General features: G+C 31.4%; 1 protein-coding gene across 3 annotated transcripts; it reads left to right on the top strand.

Annotated features, from left to right (window-relative positions):
• The first annotated feature begins 2,087 nt into the window (after positions 1–2,087).
• Positions 2,088–19,344, top strand: LOC111053077 (serine protease inhibitor). 3 transcript variants are annotated; one of them, XM_039419573.1, is made up of 9 exons: positions 2,088–2,324; positions 3,679–3,794; positions 4,963–5,145; positions 6,444–6,651; positions 8,083–8,294; positions 10,973–11,176; positions 12,524–12,659; positions 17,560–17,707; positions 19,128–19,159. In XM_039419573.1, exons 1-8 carry the CDS (start codon positions 2,303–2,305, stop codon positions 17,685–17,687), a joined length of 1,209 nt encoding a protein of 402 aa, XP_039275507.1. In that variant the 5' UTR covers positions 2,088–2,302; the 3' UTR covers positions 17,688–17,707; positions 19,128–19,159. The 3 variants fall into 3 exon arrangements, with proteins under 3 accessions (XP_039275507.1, XP_039275505.1, XP_039275506.1); XM_039419571.1 differs by lacking the exon at positions 17,560–17,707 and having other exon boundaries at positions 19,128–19,344; XM_039419572.1 differs by lacking the exons at positions 17,560–17,707; positions 19,128–19,159 and adding an exon at positions 14,143–14,430.
• Positions 19,345–20,433: the final 1,089 nt, after the last annotated feature.

The following is a 20,433-nucleotide window of genomic DNA, read 5'->3' as shown; positions in this document are numbered from 1 at the left end:
GTATCTTATGTGATCGTACCCTTATAATAATTGATTTCATTATAATTATCGAATTAGTCAAGTTTGTTACAACTTATTTCAAGAGTGCTTCACACATTTTAACTGAAAGTGATTTCTTTCACCGGTGTTTGCTAAACATTCCATTAGTGTGATCTCACTGGTTTTTTATTATTCGTCACATTTGTCTTATTTGACAGAAGACCTTATTTTTCATGTCTACATAAGTGTGTGAATTTGCGTGGATAATAGAAATAAAATTTAGACACTAGGCTAAAATAGGCTACCGGCTCACAAATTTCACTTCTACTTTTTATATTTGGTGTTATTGGAGATGGAGTATGTTCCTTAAACTTGCCTTCTTGCCTTAAAGTTACTGATTTAATCTGAACTTGTGCCTCAATCCAAATACTATTTTACTACTTAATCATAATATTATATTTCTATTTAGATTTATTGAATTTTCAGTGACATTGCCATGCTTTATCGACTCAAAAAAGTGAAGCATATTGATTAGAGTGAAAAGGACTGAATTTGAGGAAATTGTAATCATAACCTCATTTCGGACTTTTAAAATATTATCTAAATTTGGGAGAGAAATAGAACAAGGAGTATCCTCAGTTTTCCTCTCCCATTCAGTGTTTTCTTGTGAGAAAAATGGTAAGCTAGATAATTTTTTTCTGAGGATGATTCCCAAGTGAGCTCTAGGCTTGTACGTGGTTAATGAGACGAACGATGATGAGAGATGAGTGCACCTGCAGCTTAGTTGTTAAATTTGGTACCTACCTCTCATCTCGTTCAGATCAGATTATTGATGCAGCATATTTTAAAAACTTGAAAATACAAGCTCACATTTTTATAATCCTCGTTATTCAAGTTTTAGTAGTGTGAATTGACACATCTGTGATACCGTTCATATTTATAATGAGTATTTACTCAGTAAACACATTCATTTTGAATTCAATGCATCAATTAGTAATAGATTTCTTATTTTTGTATAGTTGATGAAAATGATGTTACACTCTTCAAGACAATCAATGCAATAATCATCTTTGACGGAAAAACTTGATTTCAATATACACAGAAAATATAGAAATTATCGTTAGATATATTTTTAAGTAGGTTTATGGTTGAAATAATTTTGTACTGTGATAGATAATTATATTAACAATTCGTCCATGACAATTAGTGCCTCAGATTATACAATGATCAGTTATAACTCAATAATATTTGTATGAAATAAGGTAACATACAATAATTATTTAGCCTGTAATATATTCCCAAAGTATATGTGTTTATGAGGGAATTATTTCCGTCCTTTTAGCTTTTAACGTTATGATATTATATTTAAATTCAATGTAGTGTATATATATTATCTCAAAGAAGGCCTTTTATACTTATATTTGATAGAATAGATTGATAAAAATAGTATTATTAGCCCTTAAAAATATATTTGAATAATCCTAGCTCAAATATTCTATATGAAAAATAAAAATTTTATTTAATAAAAAAATGTAATGCAATCATTGAGTTCTTGAAGGCCTATTGATCCAAACAAAAGGTCCGTTTTTTATACTAAGCTAATTTTATCATGGGATACTTAACATCCTCATGGGATAATATATTTTTCAACAAAGATAACAGATTCGCACATCTACTTGAGTTTGCATAAATATTCTTGAAAGCGAAATGTACTGCAATATCTTCTATCCGTCAATCTGTGACCACCCAATCTGGTTCACATTATGGACAGAAAAAAGCATAATAATATAATTCAATCTAATAACTTAGTAGTCCCACTTTTGCAATCAGAACCAGTAGAGTCAAACAATAATTTTTTTTAATTCAGCGAAACCAATTTTATGATTGGTTCTAAGAACCAATATTGGAAACTCAGATGAGTTCAAAAAGATTATTTCTTCAATTTTCTGCTAATTTTTAGATCTGAGTCTTGAATCGTGACTAATTTAGTAAACTCGATACAAATTCCGCAAACAATTACAATTTGTGGTCAACGATGACGCAAATTTCGATACTGTAGTTTACAATCCAAATTCCAAGTCACGTGGTCCTGGTGTTGTTACTATGACGACCATGATAGCAACAGTGTTGAAGCGGCGCTCTCTATTCCATCCACTGTCTCACTCCATTCCTGGCTCTTTCTCACACCTCGTCCACTGCGAGACTGGCTATCTCAAGGTCAGTGCGCTCATATGAGGAAAACAACTCTTGAAGCAAGATAGCGGCCTTTCTACATCTCGTCCTACCAAACCAAACCAGTCCTAGTTGGAAGTTGAATGAGAAGATGGGCTCTGCATTTGTTACAAGTGAGTAGAATAATATCAAACTAAACCAATTCTAGGATTCACCCTTTCAAAAACATGAGTTCTCAGTTTATCATTTCCTGTGTTATCATTTTATCCAATCACCCCTCAACATAATGAAACAATCCATAATCAAAAGACAATCAGTTTGTTTTGATACTACACAGGATTCATGATAAAATTATCTACAAATTTTGCTTGAGAACAAAAATAACTTGCATTTCTGTTGCGTGGGTGGATAGTATCTGTTTTCCTTGTTCTCTTTATCACTAGCAAAATTCTATAAACAAATAAGTTTTCAAATTCAAGTTACCTGGACTTTTTATTCTACTTGAACATCATCTACTATTCGGTTCATTCTCAGAATTTAATGGATAATTCATTTCTTATTTATTATTGTATATTATCTGTTTTATTTTACAGTAGAATAACTGGTTCTAGTAAAGAATTCATTATATATTGCTGAGTTTTAATTCATTACTATACACTGATGAGTTTCTCCAATGTTTTGAGCTTGGTGTAAGAATGGTTGAAAAACAAGTTTTTTGTTTTCCGTACTATAAACCTTGTAGATACAAAATAGAATATTCAAATCTCCAAATATCTCTATATTATTCAGCTTCTTACAAGATGATCGTTGTATTTTATTAACATAGATGATGACAGGAATGATTTCTGAAACGGTATAGATACCGTAGTTGGTTGCATTCAGGATTTATTATAAAATAAATAATTTATTATTCATTTGAAATAATTCATTCTTACAATAATTAATAATTATAATATAATAATTTAGTTCATATTAATTTTTTCATTTATTTATCTAATTATGCATTGGAAAAGCTCATATACAATAACTTACGTCAATTGGAAACCTATTGATGTGATTGGCTTCACAAGTACCGGCACCGTATATAAAATTTAAAATTGAACATAATTTCAAACTACTAAATATTTCAAATTCGATGAACAACAAAATATGATTAAACAGCAGGGAAAAAACAAAATAATGGAATATGATTATTATAATGTTGAAGTAGGCGCATTGTAGAACTAATAGAGAAGAGAATAAACGTTTTCTATGTGGTGGGAAAATTTAATTTTGAAGAAATTCAATAATGGATGGAAATAATGCCTTGTTTGTCTAGTGATCCTGTTCCTACATTCTCTGTCACTTTTTATCGATGAGCTAAATTGATAACAAATACCATGATTATATATTATTATTTAATAATAAATTCAATAATTGTTCTAAACACAAAAAATCACGTATGGAACAAGCAGTGATGAGTAGTCCTAATCGATCTATTTGTAACAATAAAATATGCCTATAATACTTGTATATTGATTTTTTCAGCATGTACGGGTTTCTTTGTGATACTCATAACGTTGAGTTATTCTTCATCATCACATTCAAATAGGGTTGGACTCGTTTCACAATCGAATAATGCAGTTGCCCTGAAGATATACGAGGTAAGAATGCTATCTTCGTCATTTTCATTATCAATTTTACAGTTATATCTATAGAGAATACAGTAGCTCGTGGGTCAACTCCTGTCCATAGTTCCATGTATACAATAATGAAGTTAATAACTTTGTTGAAGTTCTGACACTGTGTTACTAATAAATATTTGATAAAACATTTACTTTTTTTGGAATCTTGAGGAATGCATTTCACTCCTGAAGAGGAGCTTCATCACCCAGAGGCTGATGAAGCTCCTCTTCAGGAGTGAAATGCATTCCTCAAGACTCCAAAAAAAGTAAATGTTTCATCAAATATTTACTAGTAACACAGTGTCAGACCTTCAACAAAGTTATTATATAGTGTTTCGTCATGGAAAGCAACTTCAATTCGAAGTTAAGAAGTTTTGGACTGTAGTCTGTTTCTTTGTCCTTAAGTTGATTGTAAATGATGAATAAATAAATAAATTATTTGATTTATCTGCATTATCTACCAATTTCAGTTACTTTTTTCAAATGTGCTATCTTCACTTTTTATTTACTAATACAAGTTAGAATATATCAACTCAATAATATGAGCTTATATTTTTATTGTTAGTTATGTCAATATTTCAATGTAAATTCTAGCTCTTACATACTTTTGGGAGAGATTGTCAAGCGTCACCGCATTACACATTCCTTACCGAAAGAGTTTTCTTAGATGAGCGTTAAAGGTCATTAACACTGCAATATCAGTTATTTCATTAGTGCTCACTTCCCGCATATATTGTTCAGACCTCTCCTGAAACTTGAAAGAATTAGAACTGAATATTAAATTGAACACAAACTGAATAGGCCTATCATTATTATTATTAGATTAAATTCTGTAATCTAGAATTGGATAATATATGATTATTGAATCTCCTTCTTCTTCTTTGGCTGTGCCTTATCCCATTTAAATGGGGTCGGCATTCCTTTCTCTTAGTCTGTGATCTTTTTATTATTGAATAATAATGTATTACCATTGGATTTTAAAATACCGTATGCGCCATATTATTTCGGTATCTGATTATTAATAGGTCTAAGGTTTATTATTAGGTCTGATTATAATAGGTCTAAGATAATATTCCTATAATTTAACAAACAGTTTCAATAAAATATTTTTATCGTCATATTTTAATCTGTTTTTATTATCCCACAGGCACTATCCAGTAAAAACAACAAGAATATTCTGATCTCGCCAATAAGCTTGAACTATGCACTGACTGCTCTGACCATTGGAACTGAGGGGCAGAGCTATGATGAGTTGACGAATGCTTTGAATACACCAAAGGACTCTGATCGATTGAAAAAGGCTTACAAAGACTTTACCAGAAATCTATCGGTGAGATTATATTTAATCGACTTATACATTAACGAGTAGGGTGAGTTAAAATTATTACATTATGCTACAATTTCAGAATTTTTCTTGGCACTTACGGTACGGTATTGTAGTTTATTCAGTATCGCTAAATTGAAATATTAGTGTAGATTTGAATATTCTACTAATTTTGACAACTTGGGGCCGTATGCTAACTCTATGTTTAACGCTAAACCACGTTTACTTGTAGATATGGTTGCATTTGTCATAATGTGTTTCATACGGGGTTTAAACGAACAGCTGACATTTCTCCGTTTAAACCGGGTATCTGCATAAGGGCCTTAGAGTTTTGAAAACTTACTTATTTAAACTGTGATCTTGATGTGACTAATGCTTATTGGTACTGTATTGTATATTACATCCAGCTATTAATTTATCTTTTTATGAACAATCAGTTGAAAATAAATAATTAAGGTGATATCCACAACTATAGCTGTTGTGAGAGAAGGGCGAAAACTTGTTATTTTTTCAAAAAAATTCGGCAATTTTAGAATATATTAATAATTATTATGATAACTGTTCAATAATCACATACATGATTATACAAAATAATGGTCATTGGTGAACTGCATCTTGATTCAAGAGGTATAATTTTCAATGATTATTTTTGAAATGATTGAAGCAAATAAAATTAAGAAACTCAGCAGATCTACTAGTCAATGGTAATACATGCTTATTATTATGGAATTCTAGAAGATCTCTTGAAGATTTTCCTGTTAATTATATTTATGTAGAAGTAAATGAAAATGAAGACTCCTACTACTTTCTTTTCTTTTATTCTTATGAAGAATAATTTATGTGATAAATTACAATTTGAAGCAATTTTGGATATTTGTAATAGTGAAGATAATTTATTTTGAAAATGTTTTTTTTCTGTGAAAATTGAAAATTGAGTTTCAACCTTCTCTAACCTCATAATTGTTCTAGCAATCAGTTTTTTACTTAAATATGTGTAACGCTAGTTCGCCTCCATGGTGCACATTGGGTAACGCTAAATGGACTAGTATATAATGACGGTCAGATAAACTTATGTTCTCCTGACCAAAAACTACACATCTTGAAGAAATTGAAAAATATAGTGTATATGTAGACATTTGAGACTAATGAGCTTTATATTTGTTGTGTATCTGCCACACACTAAATAAATAAATAAATTCTTATAAGTAAAATATGAAATACGAAAACAATTCCAGTGTCTACCTCTCAGGTCCCATTAAACTGAAATCTTGTTAAATCATAATTATTTTGAATTTTTCTTGCAGCATGACAGAAATCTGACGATTGCGACTAAATTTTTCATTGACAATGAATTTCAAGTCAAAGACGCCTACAGGCAAGATATCTCAAGATATTTCGGCTCTACCATTGGAAAGAGTGATTTCAAACACAATCCAGAGCCTTCTAGATTGGAAATTAATCGATGGGTCGAAGATAACACCAACAACAGGATAAAGGATATGCTTCCATCAGGTAATTCTCGGAGCATTTGTATATCTTAAAGGTGCACTCCATTTATACTCGTTGTATCATCAATATAAGCTTAATTGTAATAATAATATTAGTGTATTCATTTTTTTAAACAGTTTTAGAGAAATCAAGTTATAAAAAGTCATGAATTTGAAAAAAATCAGAATGAATATTCGGATTAATAAATTAATTTTGTATACTGTAAATACGTAAATTTATTTAATTACTTATTTTATCTGGAATAATATTTATAAAGTCCATTAAGATTTTAAATCAATGTAGTGACTGAAAGATCGGTCAGCGTTGTATCCAATCATGAGTAACGAGTAAGATATTATACAGGGTGGGTGAAAAGTCCAAGAACGGCTTAATATCTCATACACAAAGGTAATTTGATGGTGGGTGTGATTGGGGATCCTACTCGAATTGAAAATACTACTTTACTATGACTTCAAAAATCTGGTCCACCATCTTGGATCCGCCATATTGAATGCAACTTTATTTTTTTTAATGGGAAGATTGTCATGCGATACATGATTTCATGATACGAAATTTCATGAAAAAATGATTGGTGAAAACCGCACATCGATATCTCAAACCGTTCAGAAGATATTCACATTATTAATCAATACCACTCATGTATTCAATTTCTGATATGCATGATATTGATTAATAATGTGAATATCTTCTGAACGGTTTGAGATATCGATGTGCGGTTTTCACCATCCATTTTTTCTTGAAATTTCGTATCGAAATCATGAATCGCATGACAACCTTCCCATTTAAAAAAATAAAGTTGCATTCAATATGGCGGATCCAAGATGGCGGACCAGATTTTTGAAGTTATAGTAAGGTAGTATTTTCAATTTGAGTAGGATCCCCGATCACACCCACCATCAAATTACCTTTGTGTATGAGATATTAAGCCGTTCTCGGACTTTTTTCTCTCCTTTCTGCTTTAAATAGTATTGATTAATAATGTAAATATCTTCTAAACGGTTTGAGATATCGATGTGCGGTTTCCACCATTCTTTTTTTCATAAAATTTCGTATCGAAATCATGTATCGCATGACCACCTCCCTATTTAAAAAAATAAAGTTGCATTCAATATGGCGGACCACATTTTTGAAGTCATAGTAAAGTAGTATTTTCAATTTGAGTATGATCCACAATCACACCCACCATCAAATTACTTTTGTGTATGAGATATTAAGCCGTTCTCGGATTTTTCACCCACTCCGTAGATAAAATGAAGGGTATCCTGTTAGAAAAGAGTCCGTTCCGCTTGCTTGTTCGTTATTTATCAATAACTCATTTCGATGAATTGATAATCGATCTCAAGTTATAACGAATTATCGCTTCTGTGTATTTATACCTCATTCTCAATATTATTTTTGTCGAAATGAATTTGAGAAACTGTATCATATTTTCAGGTAGCGTTGACTCAAATACAGTTGCATTCATAGTGAATGCAGTTCATTTCAAATCGGATTGGCTGTATCCGTTTGACAAAGCACTGACTCGTTCTGGTCCATTCCATGGTCTGGACAGGAAGACTGACACTCAAATGATGACAGTGACTGCTCATTTCGACTACAAATCAGACGATGGTCTTGGTGTCGATATCGTTTCACTTCCATACAAGGTAAGTGTGAAATTTATTGTAGATTTGCAGACTGAATTCATTGGGCCATATGAATAAAAACAGAGCATATGCTCTTGAGCATGTGCATGGAGCATAAGGTTTTGCTAATGAGCATTAGGTAGAAGTATAAGCATTTGCTCATTTTTATATGAATAAGCTTCACCTTACTCTTAACTTATGCTCCTGAACTCTGGAGCAAATGCTCACGTATTTTGAAGATTTTTCATCAGCTGATTCGCCTTTGTGGCCTTACTTTGTTTTTTAGCTCACGTAGTATAGACACCGCTTGTGTTTGGTCGTCTGCTCTGTTCTCTATCCATAGTTTGGGTTTTAGGTTAGTTGAGTTCTGAATTTTGAAATAATAGCGTGAAAAAATGTCATCTCTATAATAATCTTCAGCATAATCTTATAATCGTCTAAACTCTCATCTTCTTAAATGCCTATTTCCTATTCTGTGATGGCTATCTTTATATCGGTTAGGTATCTTTTGTATTTTTTTTTGTAGGATTAATGGTAAAATATATTATGGTTGAATCTAAAAGTAGTTTTATAGTTCTCAACTATTGGTTGTGATCGTATCTGGTATAGTTTCCTCTTACTCACACGAATCAGTTGAGCCATTTTACTATGAGCAAAAGGTGAAAAGCTGCTGCAAACTAGACTCACCTTCTTTGAAGCGTTTGCTTCAAAAGTTGAGCAAATGCTCTAGTTTATTCATAAAATTTTGAGCATAAGCTTTTACTTTTGAGCAAATGCTCAAAGTAGGTATTTTTTTGATGAGCATGAGCAAAAGGTTTTGCTCACGTTTATTCATAGAAAATTGAGCATATGCTCCGTATTTTAGAAGTACAAGCAAATGCTCAACTTTATTCATATTTTACACATATAATGTGCAGGATATTGTAATTATTTTTTTTTCAAAAGTTCTCAGGAATGTAACAAAAACAACTATGATTTCTTCCAAATCTACTGAAATTGAATAAAATGATTATTTATTTAGAGACTGAAATTCTAAAACTCAAGTGCATGATATCCCAGCAGTACCTGTCAGCCTGCCACCAACAGGATCATCCTTGCCACCATTTAACCCTAAAGGAACCGCCCCAAGACATATAAGAAGATCAGTAAATGATCTGATCTTTGAAATTGGGTGGCTGGAACCAAGACCATCCATCGATAGCACAAGGTACAAGGAGGGGATCAAGTCCATACACAAAAAGACGGTCGACGAGAGCATCAGCGGACTGAGACTTAATCCTGTGTTTGGGGGGTATCCGCCCCAAATAAATGCTGACGAGAAAAGCTGCCCAGAAGAACCCGCACCTTGCTCAACTGAGATTGGGCTGCTCTGTGATTGTGAACAGTTACATGTTCAGAGTCACTGATGGTGTGCGTGATACATGTCCCGACTGTGGCAGCGGACCCCACAGCACGGAGCATCTTTTCAGCTGCCCCTCGAAGCTGACACTATTGTCAGCCGCCAGCCTCTGGACCGCCCTCTGTGGGGTGGCTCGCTTTCTGGGTGTTGAGACGGAGGAGGAATGAAACAACGAGGTTCCCCAAGTTGCTACAACAACAACAACATCAACATTATTTATTCATTTTAATTTATCTAATGAAGTTCAAATAGTCTTCTCCAGCTCTCCTCAACACCATTAGTCTTAGTCCCACTTCATTAGTAAATGTCTAGAATTTTTGTATTTCATCTGACACTCAATCAAAATTCAACTAACCAATTTTCATGTCAATCACTACCTATTGTAATGTTTCTAATAGCTTATATTTTTTGGGCATTTTAAATTTTGATGTTTATTTCATAGTAGACCTACCGTACTGTGTAATTGAATCCTTTGAGAATTTTTGCTATCAGTAATGAATCATCAAGTGAGTTATTTGCACACAATAGGATAAATAGATAAAAATATAGATATCTCAACATCTACTCGTCGTTTTTATTATATATTATCAAATCTCTTGATTTATTTAAATTATATCTTTTCTATTTTTTCAATTTTATAACCGTATCTATCTTACTAAATTCTCAATAAACTGATTAAATTCTTTGTCTATCTTACTAAATTCTCAATAAACTGATTAAATTCTTTGTAATTCCTATGTTTCTTTTCTTTTGTTTCTTTTTTTATTGTACTGTTAAGGTGCGTACAGATATACGCGCCGCAAACATGAGCAATTCACTTTTAATCAGCTGACTATATCTGTATTTTTACAGAAACGGTAAGATACAGATATAAAAAGCTTGGCATCAGCTGATTAAAAGTGAATTGCTCATATTCGCGGCGCGTATATCTGTACGCACCTTTATGCTATCAGATATGTCATTAAGGCTCATACGGGAATCTGTCTATGAGCCCTTCTATGTTTGTATCAAATAAATGAATATTATTATTTTATCAACGAATATTATGTCTTTCAAATTATTGTAATATATGTAATCCATAATGTTTTTTTAGAAGTGCAGCTTTTACCCAAGCTCATTCATTATTTATATTTCTGATAGGCGAATATAGCTCAATTGTATGATAGTTAATATCAATAATACTAATATTCATTTATAAAAGTATTTTATCTTGTCTAGGCTAATATCATAGCCACCTCTAATAAAGGTATTAGAGGTGGCTTTGCTAGTATTCGATTAATGCCCTTATAATACTTTTCAGGGAGACTACACAATGCTTTTATTAGTACCTCGTGAGAAGAGAGGAATCACAGACGTGGAAAAAAGACTGGTTCAATTGAGATTGAATTCGAACGCGTCACTCATTGACACGCTCATGACAGGAATGTACAAACGCGAGATCGAATTGACAATGCCAAAGTTCACTCTCGATGTGAAAACTGATATGAAGGACGTGCTCAAAGAGGTTTGTAATCTATTCAAATTTTTTCTCACTGCAGATCCTCTATCAAATACTATTGGCTGATAATAAATTTGTTCGTAGTCCAACAAACTGTAATCCACTGCAGATTCTCTTTCAAATACTATAGACTAATGACTATTTTATTCCACCTCAAATCTCAAATGTTGTTTGATGAAAGCACTGATCACTCAAAGATGAAAAATCATCTCCTTTCCATAGATAGATTAATAGAATTCTAATAATTAGATTTGTAGCGTGAATATTGATGTTGTGGAACTTTTCCATAATTGAAGAGACTTGAAATGTTGTCAAAAATCCACTTTATTTTTACAGAAAAAACTTTAGAAATAAAGTGGATTTTTGACAACATTTCAAGTTTCTTCACTAATAATTAGAGTCAAATACTGAAATATTAACAACGGTGTTATTAATAGCGGTGTGACCCTAATATTACGAAGTGACAAAGTTACTTTCAATGATGGTTAAAATCTATGATACTCTCTCCTTCAATAATTATTTTCTTAGTCTATATTATGTAAATTCATCTCTAATTTTGCTGTATTGTAAGCTATTTTATATAAGTGTATAGGCCAGTATATATTGTAATCTACATAAATAAAGTACTCAATCAATCAATCCTTGCTGAATCATTCTTCTTCCTCTCCTTCTGAATCATTCTCCTTTTCTTGTGTCGTCCTTCTTCTTCCGGGTTGTTCTCCTTTTTTCCTTCTCTGTTCTATTCCCTTCCAATTTTTCAAATGGTACTTTTTATGATATTTCCAATTATTCTATTCATACGTGCGTATTGGAGCAGTGGCCTCGAAATTCGTGCTATTAGATGATTATTTCAATTTTTGTCAAATTGAGTTTGTACATAATGATTTGAATTACTTTGATTACTTTGTAATTGTATTATTATGACTTTTTCAATTACCTATATTGGTCTACGACAGTAAAATCTATTTATTTATTGTTATTTATTGAATTGTGTGAGTTAAAATACTCTTGTGAAGTCATTTTTTGCAATTATAATGAACTAGCGTTGTTTTTTTTTCCGTTTGTTCCAAGATAAACTTCATTCATTATAGACTGAAATTAGTCTTTCCTTCATATAAATATCATAAACAACCTGTTTCTATCAATACTATTACGCTCGTATAGTTGTGTGGCCTCAAAGAGCCCAGATCGACAGTTTGATTATGTATGACATTTTTAAAAACCATGAATTTAACCACTATTATTAATCATAATATACAGGTATAATGTTTTAAGTATCATCATATGATAATGATGCAAATGCAATATATTCTTTATCTATAAATCAATTGACTTTGATTTACTCATTTAAAGATTGGAGTGAGAAGTATCTTCCACCAGGGAGGCTTGACAAAAATCTCTGATAATCCGGGTCTAGTAGTTGGTGACGTCATTCAGAAAGCCTACATCAATGTTGATGAAACTTCCACTGAAGCTGCCGCTGCTACAGGTCAGTATTGATTAAAACATCAATATCATTGCTACTTTCAATCGCTTGATTCTAATTCTATTAACATGCATTATGCTATCATCAAGAACTTCATGTAGTTTCCAGATCATATTCGTTCCTATCTTCCATCTCTGTCCCTCGACTCTGCCTTCCTCAGCTGTACAAACTTGAGTGAAAAGTGCGTAAATAATAAAACATTTAAATATTATTCATTATTATTAATTTAGTCATATAATCACCATATAAACTTAAGTGAAAAGTGTAAGTAATGGAACATTTAAATATTATTCATTATTATTAATTTAGTCATAGAATATAATCACCGTATGATACAAGCCCTGCGAAAATGTAACAGCTTACCCTTTTCCTAAGTGGATCCAAATATAACAATAATAAATAAATTAATTGACAAAAATTAACAATGATTAAATTATTAACAATTTTCTTTTATTCAATTTGAAATTGTATTGATGACTAAGTAAAATTGAATAATTGTTACCTGTCGTTGGGATTTTTCTCCTTTGACAGTAGATCCATTACACACTATAGTGAAAACGATATCGCATAATTTTTTGGGCACTCTTTGTTGGGGGATTTCCCCTCTCTATTTCAAATATCAATTATGAAACGACTCCCTTGATCAGTAAAATCTTTCAAAATTTATTGTTATATCAATAAAACATCAATTTAAAAATTAATCCATTGAGTCATAAATTTTAATGACTCTTCTCATCCAACGAATCTCAAATCAATCGAATCTTATTTATTTGCCCAAAAGTTTCAATACATATATACAGAATGCAACAATATACTATTTATGCCAGTGATAAATTATCATAATTTTCCTATAATTTGGATTGAAATGATTGAATAAAACATGATTCACATCGCTGGCATAAGTCAAATATAATTTTTCATATTGATTTAATTTAATTCAATTTAATTTATTTTTTTAATTAAGGAAAAAATTTTGTGTGTTCTGAATTTTAAATTGAGTGTGTAATTTATTGAAGAATGAATGTTAGGTGACACATAACCTAGCTACATTTGGACTGTTGTATAAATTAGAATTGGAACCGTTTTGGGCGTATAAGCCTGTGGTACTTTTCTGTAAGTTGTGTAATTCTCATTGATTCAATAAAAACAAAATATTGTGCCTCGACTAGCATAGGTATAAACTTGTGCACTACCGTAGCCGATATTCATGCTGTAGATAGTTGTGAAGCCTCCCCATAATTAAATTATTCATTTCACACTATTATTCATTTGTGATAAGTGTTTGATTTATTAACCTTTGATTTGTTACGTTGTTAAATTTTGGCAATAAAAAATTGAATTGAAATGAACTACGAAATAAAAACATTCAAAGAGAATTCTTTTCATTCAACATTCTCGAGATTTCATTCATTCATGGATTCATAGTGGATTGGTTTATCAATGATTTCATTCAATCATCTCATAGTATTGATTTTCTCAATTTCAGCTGTCCAGATTGGATTCTACAGCTTGAACAATGGCGCTCATGTACTCAAAGTTGATCATCCTTTTCTTTTTCAAATTGTTCACACTCATTCCAGAATGTCTGTATTCTCTGGGCGGATCATTGTGCTTGAATAATAATGCTTGGCTTTTTAACTTCGCTTTTCCATTACAATAATAAGAATGAATTTATCATCAATGTTGACATTATATCTTCACTTGGAAAGATACATATCATATTTATCAATCCTATATATATATATAGTGATAACATTAAAATTTTGATCAAGTATCATGCCTCAAGCTTTATTATTTCTTCATTATCATTAAAAATACACATAACCTAGCTACATTTGGACTGTTGTATAAATTAGAATTGGAACCGTTTTGGGCGTATAAGCCTGTGGTACTTTTCTGTAAGTTGTGTAATTCTCATTGATTCAATAAAAACAAAATATTGTGCCTCGACTAGCATAGGTATAAACTTGTGCACTACCGTAGCCGATATTCATGCTGTAGATAGTTGTGAAGCCTCCCCATAATTAAATTATTCATTTCACACTATTATTCATTCGTGATAATTGTTTGATTCATTAACCTTTGATTTGATACGTTGTTAAATTTTGGCAATAAAAAATTTAATTGAAATGAGCTACGAAATAAAAACATTCAAAGAGAATTCTTTTCATTCAACATTCTCGAGATTTCATTCATTCATGGATTCATAGTGGATTGGTTCATCAATGATTTCATTCAATCATCTCATAGTATTGATTTTCTCAATTTCAGCTGTCCAGATTGGATTCTACAGCTTGAACAATGGCGCTCATGTACTCAAAGTTGATCATCCTTTTCTTTTTCAAATTGTTCACACTCATTCCAGAATGTCTGTATTCTCTGGGCGGATCATTGTGCTTGAATAATAATGCTTGGCTTTTTAACTTCGCTTTTCCATTACAATAATAAGAATGAATTTATCATCAATGTTGACATTATATCTTCACTTGGAAAGATACATATCATATTTATCAATCCTATATATATATATAGTGATAACATTAAAATTTTGATCAAGTATCATGCCTCAAGCTTTATTATTTCTTCATTATCATTAAAAATACACATAAGTTTAGTTCATATATTTGTATAAAGCTGCGTACAGACTTATGCGCCACGAACTCGCGCATTTCGCTTTTCATCAGCTGATTCTATGCTTATTAGATCCGTATTAGTGCATAAACAGTAAGATATAATAAGCATAGCTGATGGAAATCAAAATACGTGTGTTCGTGGCGCATAAGTTTTTACGCACCTTCAGCTTTAAGGGGAACGCACACAACGATGGACAGATGTATGCAGAAAGACTGAGAAAAAATCAACCGTCTGCATGCAGACATGAGCTGACATATGCATACAGATGAACGTCTGTGAGCGTTTTAACATTCGAACACTGGGTGAGATTTTTCCTCCGTTCGTCTGTTGCTGTGCTCGTTTGCCTTAATCATGATGTTTGATAAAACTGATTATTGATATCAGATCATAATTATGGTGTTTGGTTTAATTAGGATGGGATTGGATTATTAAAGTATTCTAGCTCAGATATCTCCAGGAATGGCCATGCTCAAATGGCAATTATTGTATTGTAATTTACTAGGTCCATAATTATTTGTCGTTTGCTAGGACTAGCTAGCTAGCTCCAACTTTTCAATTTACTGATAATAATACCACATTACAGACAGAAACTATACCAATAATTATGGACCTAGTAAAAAGCGAACGCACTCGGAAGTATTACTTACTATACCAATAATATGGAAACTATACCAATAATTATGGACCTAGTAAACAGCGAACTCACACGGAAGTATGCAGAAAGACGAAAATCTCTCCCCAGTGACCTATTGCATTTTGAAATACAAACTAATTAGATAAAATTAGTAGTCAGCTGGTTACTAGAATAGGAAATTAAAAAATTAGCTTGCATTTCATCATGCAACAGGGCCCAGGTGTTAAAATGTTGCAACGCAGACAGACGTCCATCGGAATTTATCTGCTCACGTATTTGTGGCTTCAAGTAAAATTTTCAATATTTTTTGTGATTGTAAAGGAAGATTTTTGTTTGAATTTGTACTTTGAAATCAATTAATTTGATAAATTAAAAATTATTGTAGTACATACATTTTTTGGAATCAAAATAGGGTGTGAATTAAGTTTTCTTTTACATAACCTCTAGACTGTATTCCAAATCAAGGTTTAAAACAGTTTTGGGTAAATGCCTGTTGTTTTTACCTGCATTGTATCTATTATCTATGAATAAATAGAATGAAAATGAAATGCATGCAGACAGTTTTTTGTCTATCTGTGGATTTCTGTGTGCGTTCGCCTTTAGTTGGACTGTGAATTGCTAGAGATGGATGAAATTAAAGTTATTTCATAGAGGACAGAACAGCGGATTCTAAGCTGACCTCACACTAGACATAGCTTGGTAATGCATATTTTACTATTATCAAGTCGTACACTGTGAGTCTAGTATGTGGCCACCTTCAAGTGTGATGTTCTATCAGATGCTTGGATGTCTCCTTCAAGTGCTGACTCCTGTGAAATAGTATCTCATAAAATTCCAATAATAAGCCTGGTTTAATACACACCTTGGAATGATAAAGTCAAGAGTCTTATGGAACTAGACTTCATGGTAAAACGAAGGAGAGTGTGATAGCCTACTACTTGAATAAACATTTCAACCTCTTTTCAACAACGATGCAAACAGTGGATAGAAAATGGATCTGGGCTATACCAGATTACAGAAGTTTATTTGAATGAACAAAATATGAATAAGGACAGGGAAGTAGTATCATAATATGGCTAACCGAAAAATGGACTTGAGCATAATATTCCTATTGTAATTCTTTAATGAATGGTGAAATATTGCAGATATTGAAATCTTCTTGTGAATGATTCATGATTAATGAATAATTAAATTTATGAGTTTACCTGTTCATTATCCAAGGTCCAACAAACAGGGTACATTAAAAATTTTTGTCAGACATTTGAGGTACCTACATCTAACGATTCTTTAGGATGCTCTTAGTCAAATATGCCTTAGTTCATTTGGCTGCGCTTAGTTGTTTTCAATGACTGGAAACACTCAGAACATGTACTAGTAAATGGTTGCCTAGAAATCAAATCGTGCTCGGATAAGCACGCTGAAAAATAGTTTTCAAGTATTTTCCTTGAACTTAAACTTCTTGTAAGAAGCAGTCACCTCTGTATTTTTTCAAATAGATATTAATTTCAATCATGTGACAACTAACAAATATTTGCCTGTAACATAAAACTCATGTAACATCCTTTAGAATAAGAGTAATGTGCATTATAATTACCTTGCTGTAGTAATAAATAATGCTTCTAACATGTTTTTCAGGAGGTCTAGTTGCCTTGACATCAATTTCCATTCCATACATACTGAATGCCGATCATCCATTCATCTATAGCATTGTACACAGTCCATCCAAAGGACAGTACTTTATTGGAAGACTAATGGAACCTTGAATTGTCTCACATTAACCAAGGTGATGGTGCTTATTCAATTAATTTATTGAGCTGTAGCCTAATACTGTAGTTATTAACATTCAAATTTCATTTGTAAAAATAAATGAATAATGGAGTTATTTCATAACACGAGTAATATATGTTTCACTTTACTTTGATAAAAAATATATATAATAGCTCATGCTCAGATAAATTTATTAATAGGTACCGTATGTATTTGTTGAATTCAATGTCATATAATGAAAGATCGAAAGTTGCATAGGCTACATGTGAATGAACCTATTGAGCGTATTGATGTTAGCGACTCTCTGTATTATACGTATTGTATACTGATTTTCAATAGTAATAGTGACTATCTATCGATTGTATTAATTAATAAATCTTATAATTAAGAAGTTTTTCTATTCTTATACAAATTTATAATAAATTTTTGCCAGCAAAGTAGCTACAATGGATTTATTTGATGTATACCGGTTCCAAACATGATTTATGATTAGTCCATTTGTATGATAATTGACCTTTCATGATGATCTGTGTGGAAAATTTGGATCTCAACTTGATAAGTAATGTCTTTAGATTGTCTTCTTAGACTTTCAAGGTCTACATAATTTTGTAGCGTGAATATTGATGTTGTGGAACTCTACCATAATTGAAGAGACATGAAAAGTTGTCAAAATTCACTTTATTTAATAATTAAATATCATTATTATCAAATAAATATCAAATATTAACACTCGAAAGCATGCTCCTGTAAAATGTTAATTTTTATTTAAATAAAGTGGATTTTTGACAACATTTCATGTCTCTTCAATTCTACATAATTTGATCGATTTTAGTCAGGACGTTCTTCTTTATCAAAGTTTGTAATAATTTTGGCATTGTAGAGTTTTCTTGTCATCTTTCTGTGCATGTTTTGTAGAAAAATATTGAATAGATCAAATCAAATAAATCAGTTACAAATCAATACATACTTCAAGCTTCTTTAATCATTTTACAAGCCATACTAATTTTTGAAAGGAAAACTAATTTAATTACTAATATCACACCGCCTGATAATATACTAAATATTAACATCGATGTAGTCATTGTGTGATGTAAACAGTAGGTATAAATATTGATCATAATATGAACAGACACAACAAACAAAAAATTATAGAGGTTGAAAATGTTGATTGAAGAAGCCGTAAAAATCTGTCAGTATTGAAAACTAATATTCATTTTACTATTCTTTCATTGACTAACAAAATATTCACATCAAAAAGCCTCACTTCCTCAAAAGATACATGAATGAATTATCGATAATATAATATTCCTCCCAATAGAGCAAAGGTCACATATCAATTTGTATTTCAAATGTTTTATTTGTATTTGTTGTTGAAAATAACTGCAGAGTTTCTAAATGAAATACGGTTGTAATAATCATTATCTATCATTTTTCAGAACATATCAATGTCCTGTCATTGTATGAAGAAGAAGACATATTCAAACTGAGAGCAGATCACCCATTCATCTTCACAATAAACCACCTGGAATCGAATTGTATATTTTTTGAAGGAAGAGTTTCAAGGCCAACTCCTACAACAGTGCACGGGAGTTTTCAATCAGTCTCTCCACCTTTTTATTGGTATTAATAAAGTAGAATTTATTTTGTTGGTTACACGGTTCTTTATTACTTCTCAACCTTCAAAACATTTTAATTCTATATTAATTGTACTGCTTTTGTCGTGGACCTAAACGTTGTTTCAATATTCAATTAGTTGTATAATCAAAAACAAGTAGTTGTGTAAATTAATAAAAACAATATAAAACTTGTAGTATCCTTTTATATAAACATTTGAAAAACTTTAAAACATTTTAACGACTTTCGACCTACTTTGGCCTACTTTTAAAATGTTTTAATAAAAGGGTACTACAAGTTTTATATTATTCTTTTTTTCATAGAATTTTATATTGTTTTTATCAATTTGAATAAAGTACCCCATTTATGTGAAGTTTTTTTATGCTTGGTGTACTATTAAGGATGTCAAACTCTTGAACCATTACAAACTAAAATAAGATTCATGAATGTTTGATTCTCCATTTATTACTGACATGCAGTGATTAATGATTTCAAATCTGATTAATCTGTAAATAGAGAAATTATTCTTATATTTAAAATAAATGACTGCTTATATTGTCCATAAGTGGATAATCAAAAGAGATTAATTCAATGAAACACAAATAGAAATTGGCAACCACTTTTTATAATTGGTTAATAAAAGGTGGTTGACAATATTCCTATTTATATCATGGAAAATACCACAATAAATTGTAAAGAAATTGTTTTCAACTTTTACGAAGGTCTTGAAAAAAGTAGATATGACAGACTAGCCCACTAATACTACTTGGATACTGTATTTCAATGGAGTGTATTTTTGTTTTCAGTTCGGTTACTGGATAAGATTCTGGATTTCTCTCGTCGTAAACAGTTGAAACAGTTACACTTTTCATTTTTCAAACAGTATAATACTGCTCTCATTTCATTTATGAATATTTCCACTTCAAGTTTCAAATCAAACTCCAACAAAATCATGTACACTCGCTGTAACTTGGATCGGCCTACCGTATGTAGAGTGGTTTGTGCCTCAGTGCACAGAAAGATGCAAAAATCCGGATATTTTCAACGAGGTGAGATGAAATAAAATTGCAGGGCGCTGTCGAATTAATTACCTGGCCAAATTAGTCATGCTCATGCTCACATGCTTTG

Source organism: Nilaparvata lugens, chromosome 1 (assembly GCF_014356525.2).
Source record: "Nilaparvata lugens isolate BPH chromosome 1, ASM1435652v1, whole genome shotgun sequence".
In the NCBI taxonomy this organism is placed as follows: Eukaryota; Metazoa; Arthropoda; class Insecta; order Hemiptera; family Delphacidae; genus Nilaparvata; species Nilaparvata lugens.
Note: the sequence above shows the minus strand (reverse complement) of the source record. Positions and strands in the feature narration are given on the sequence as shown.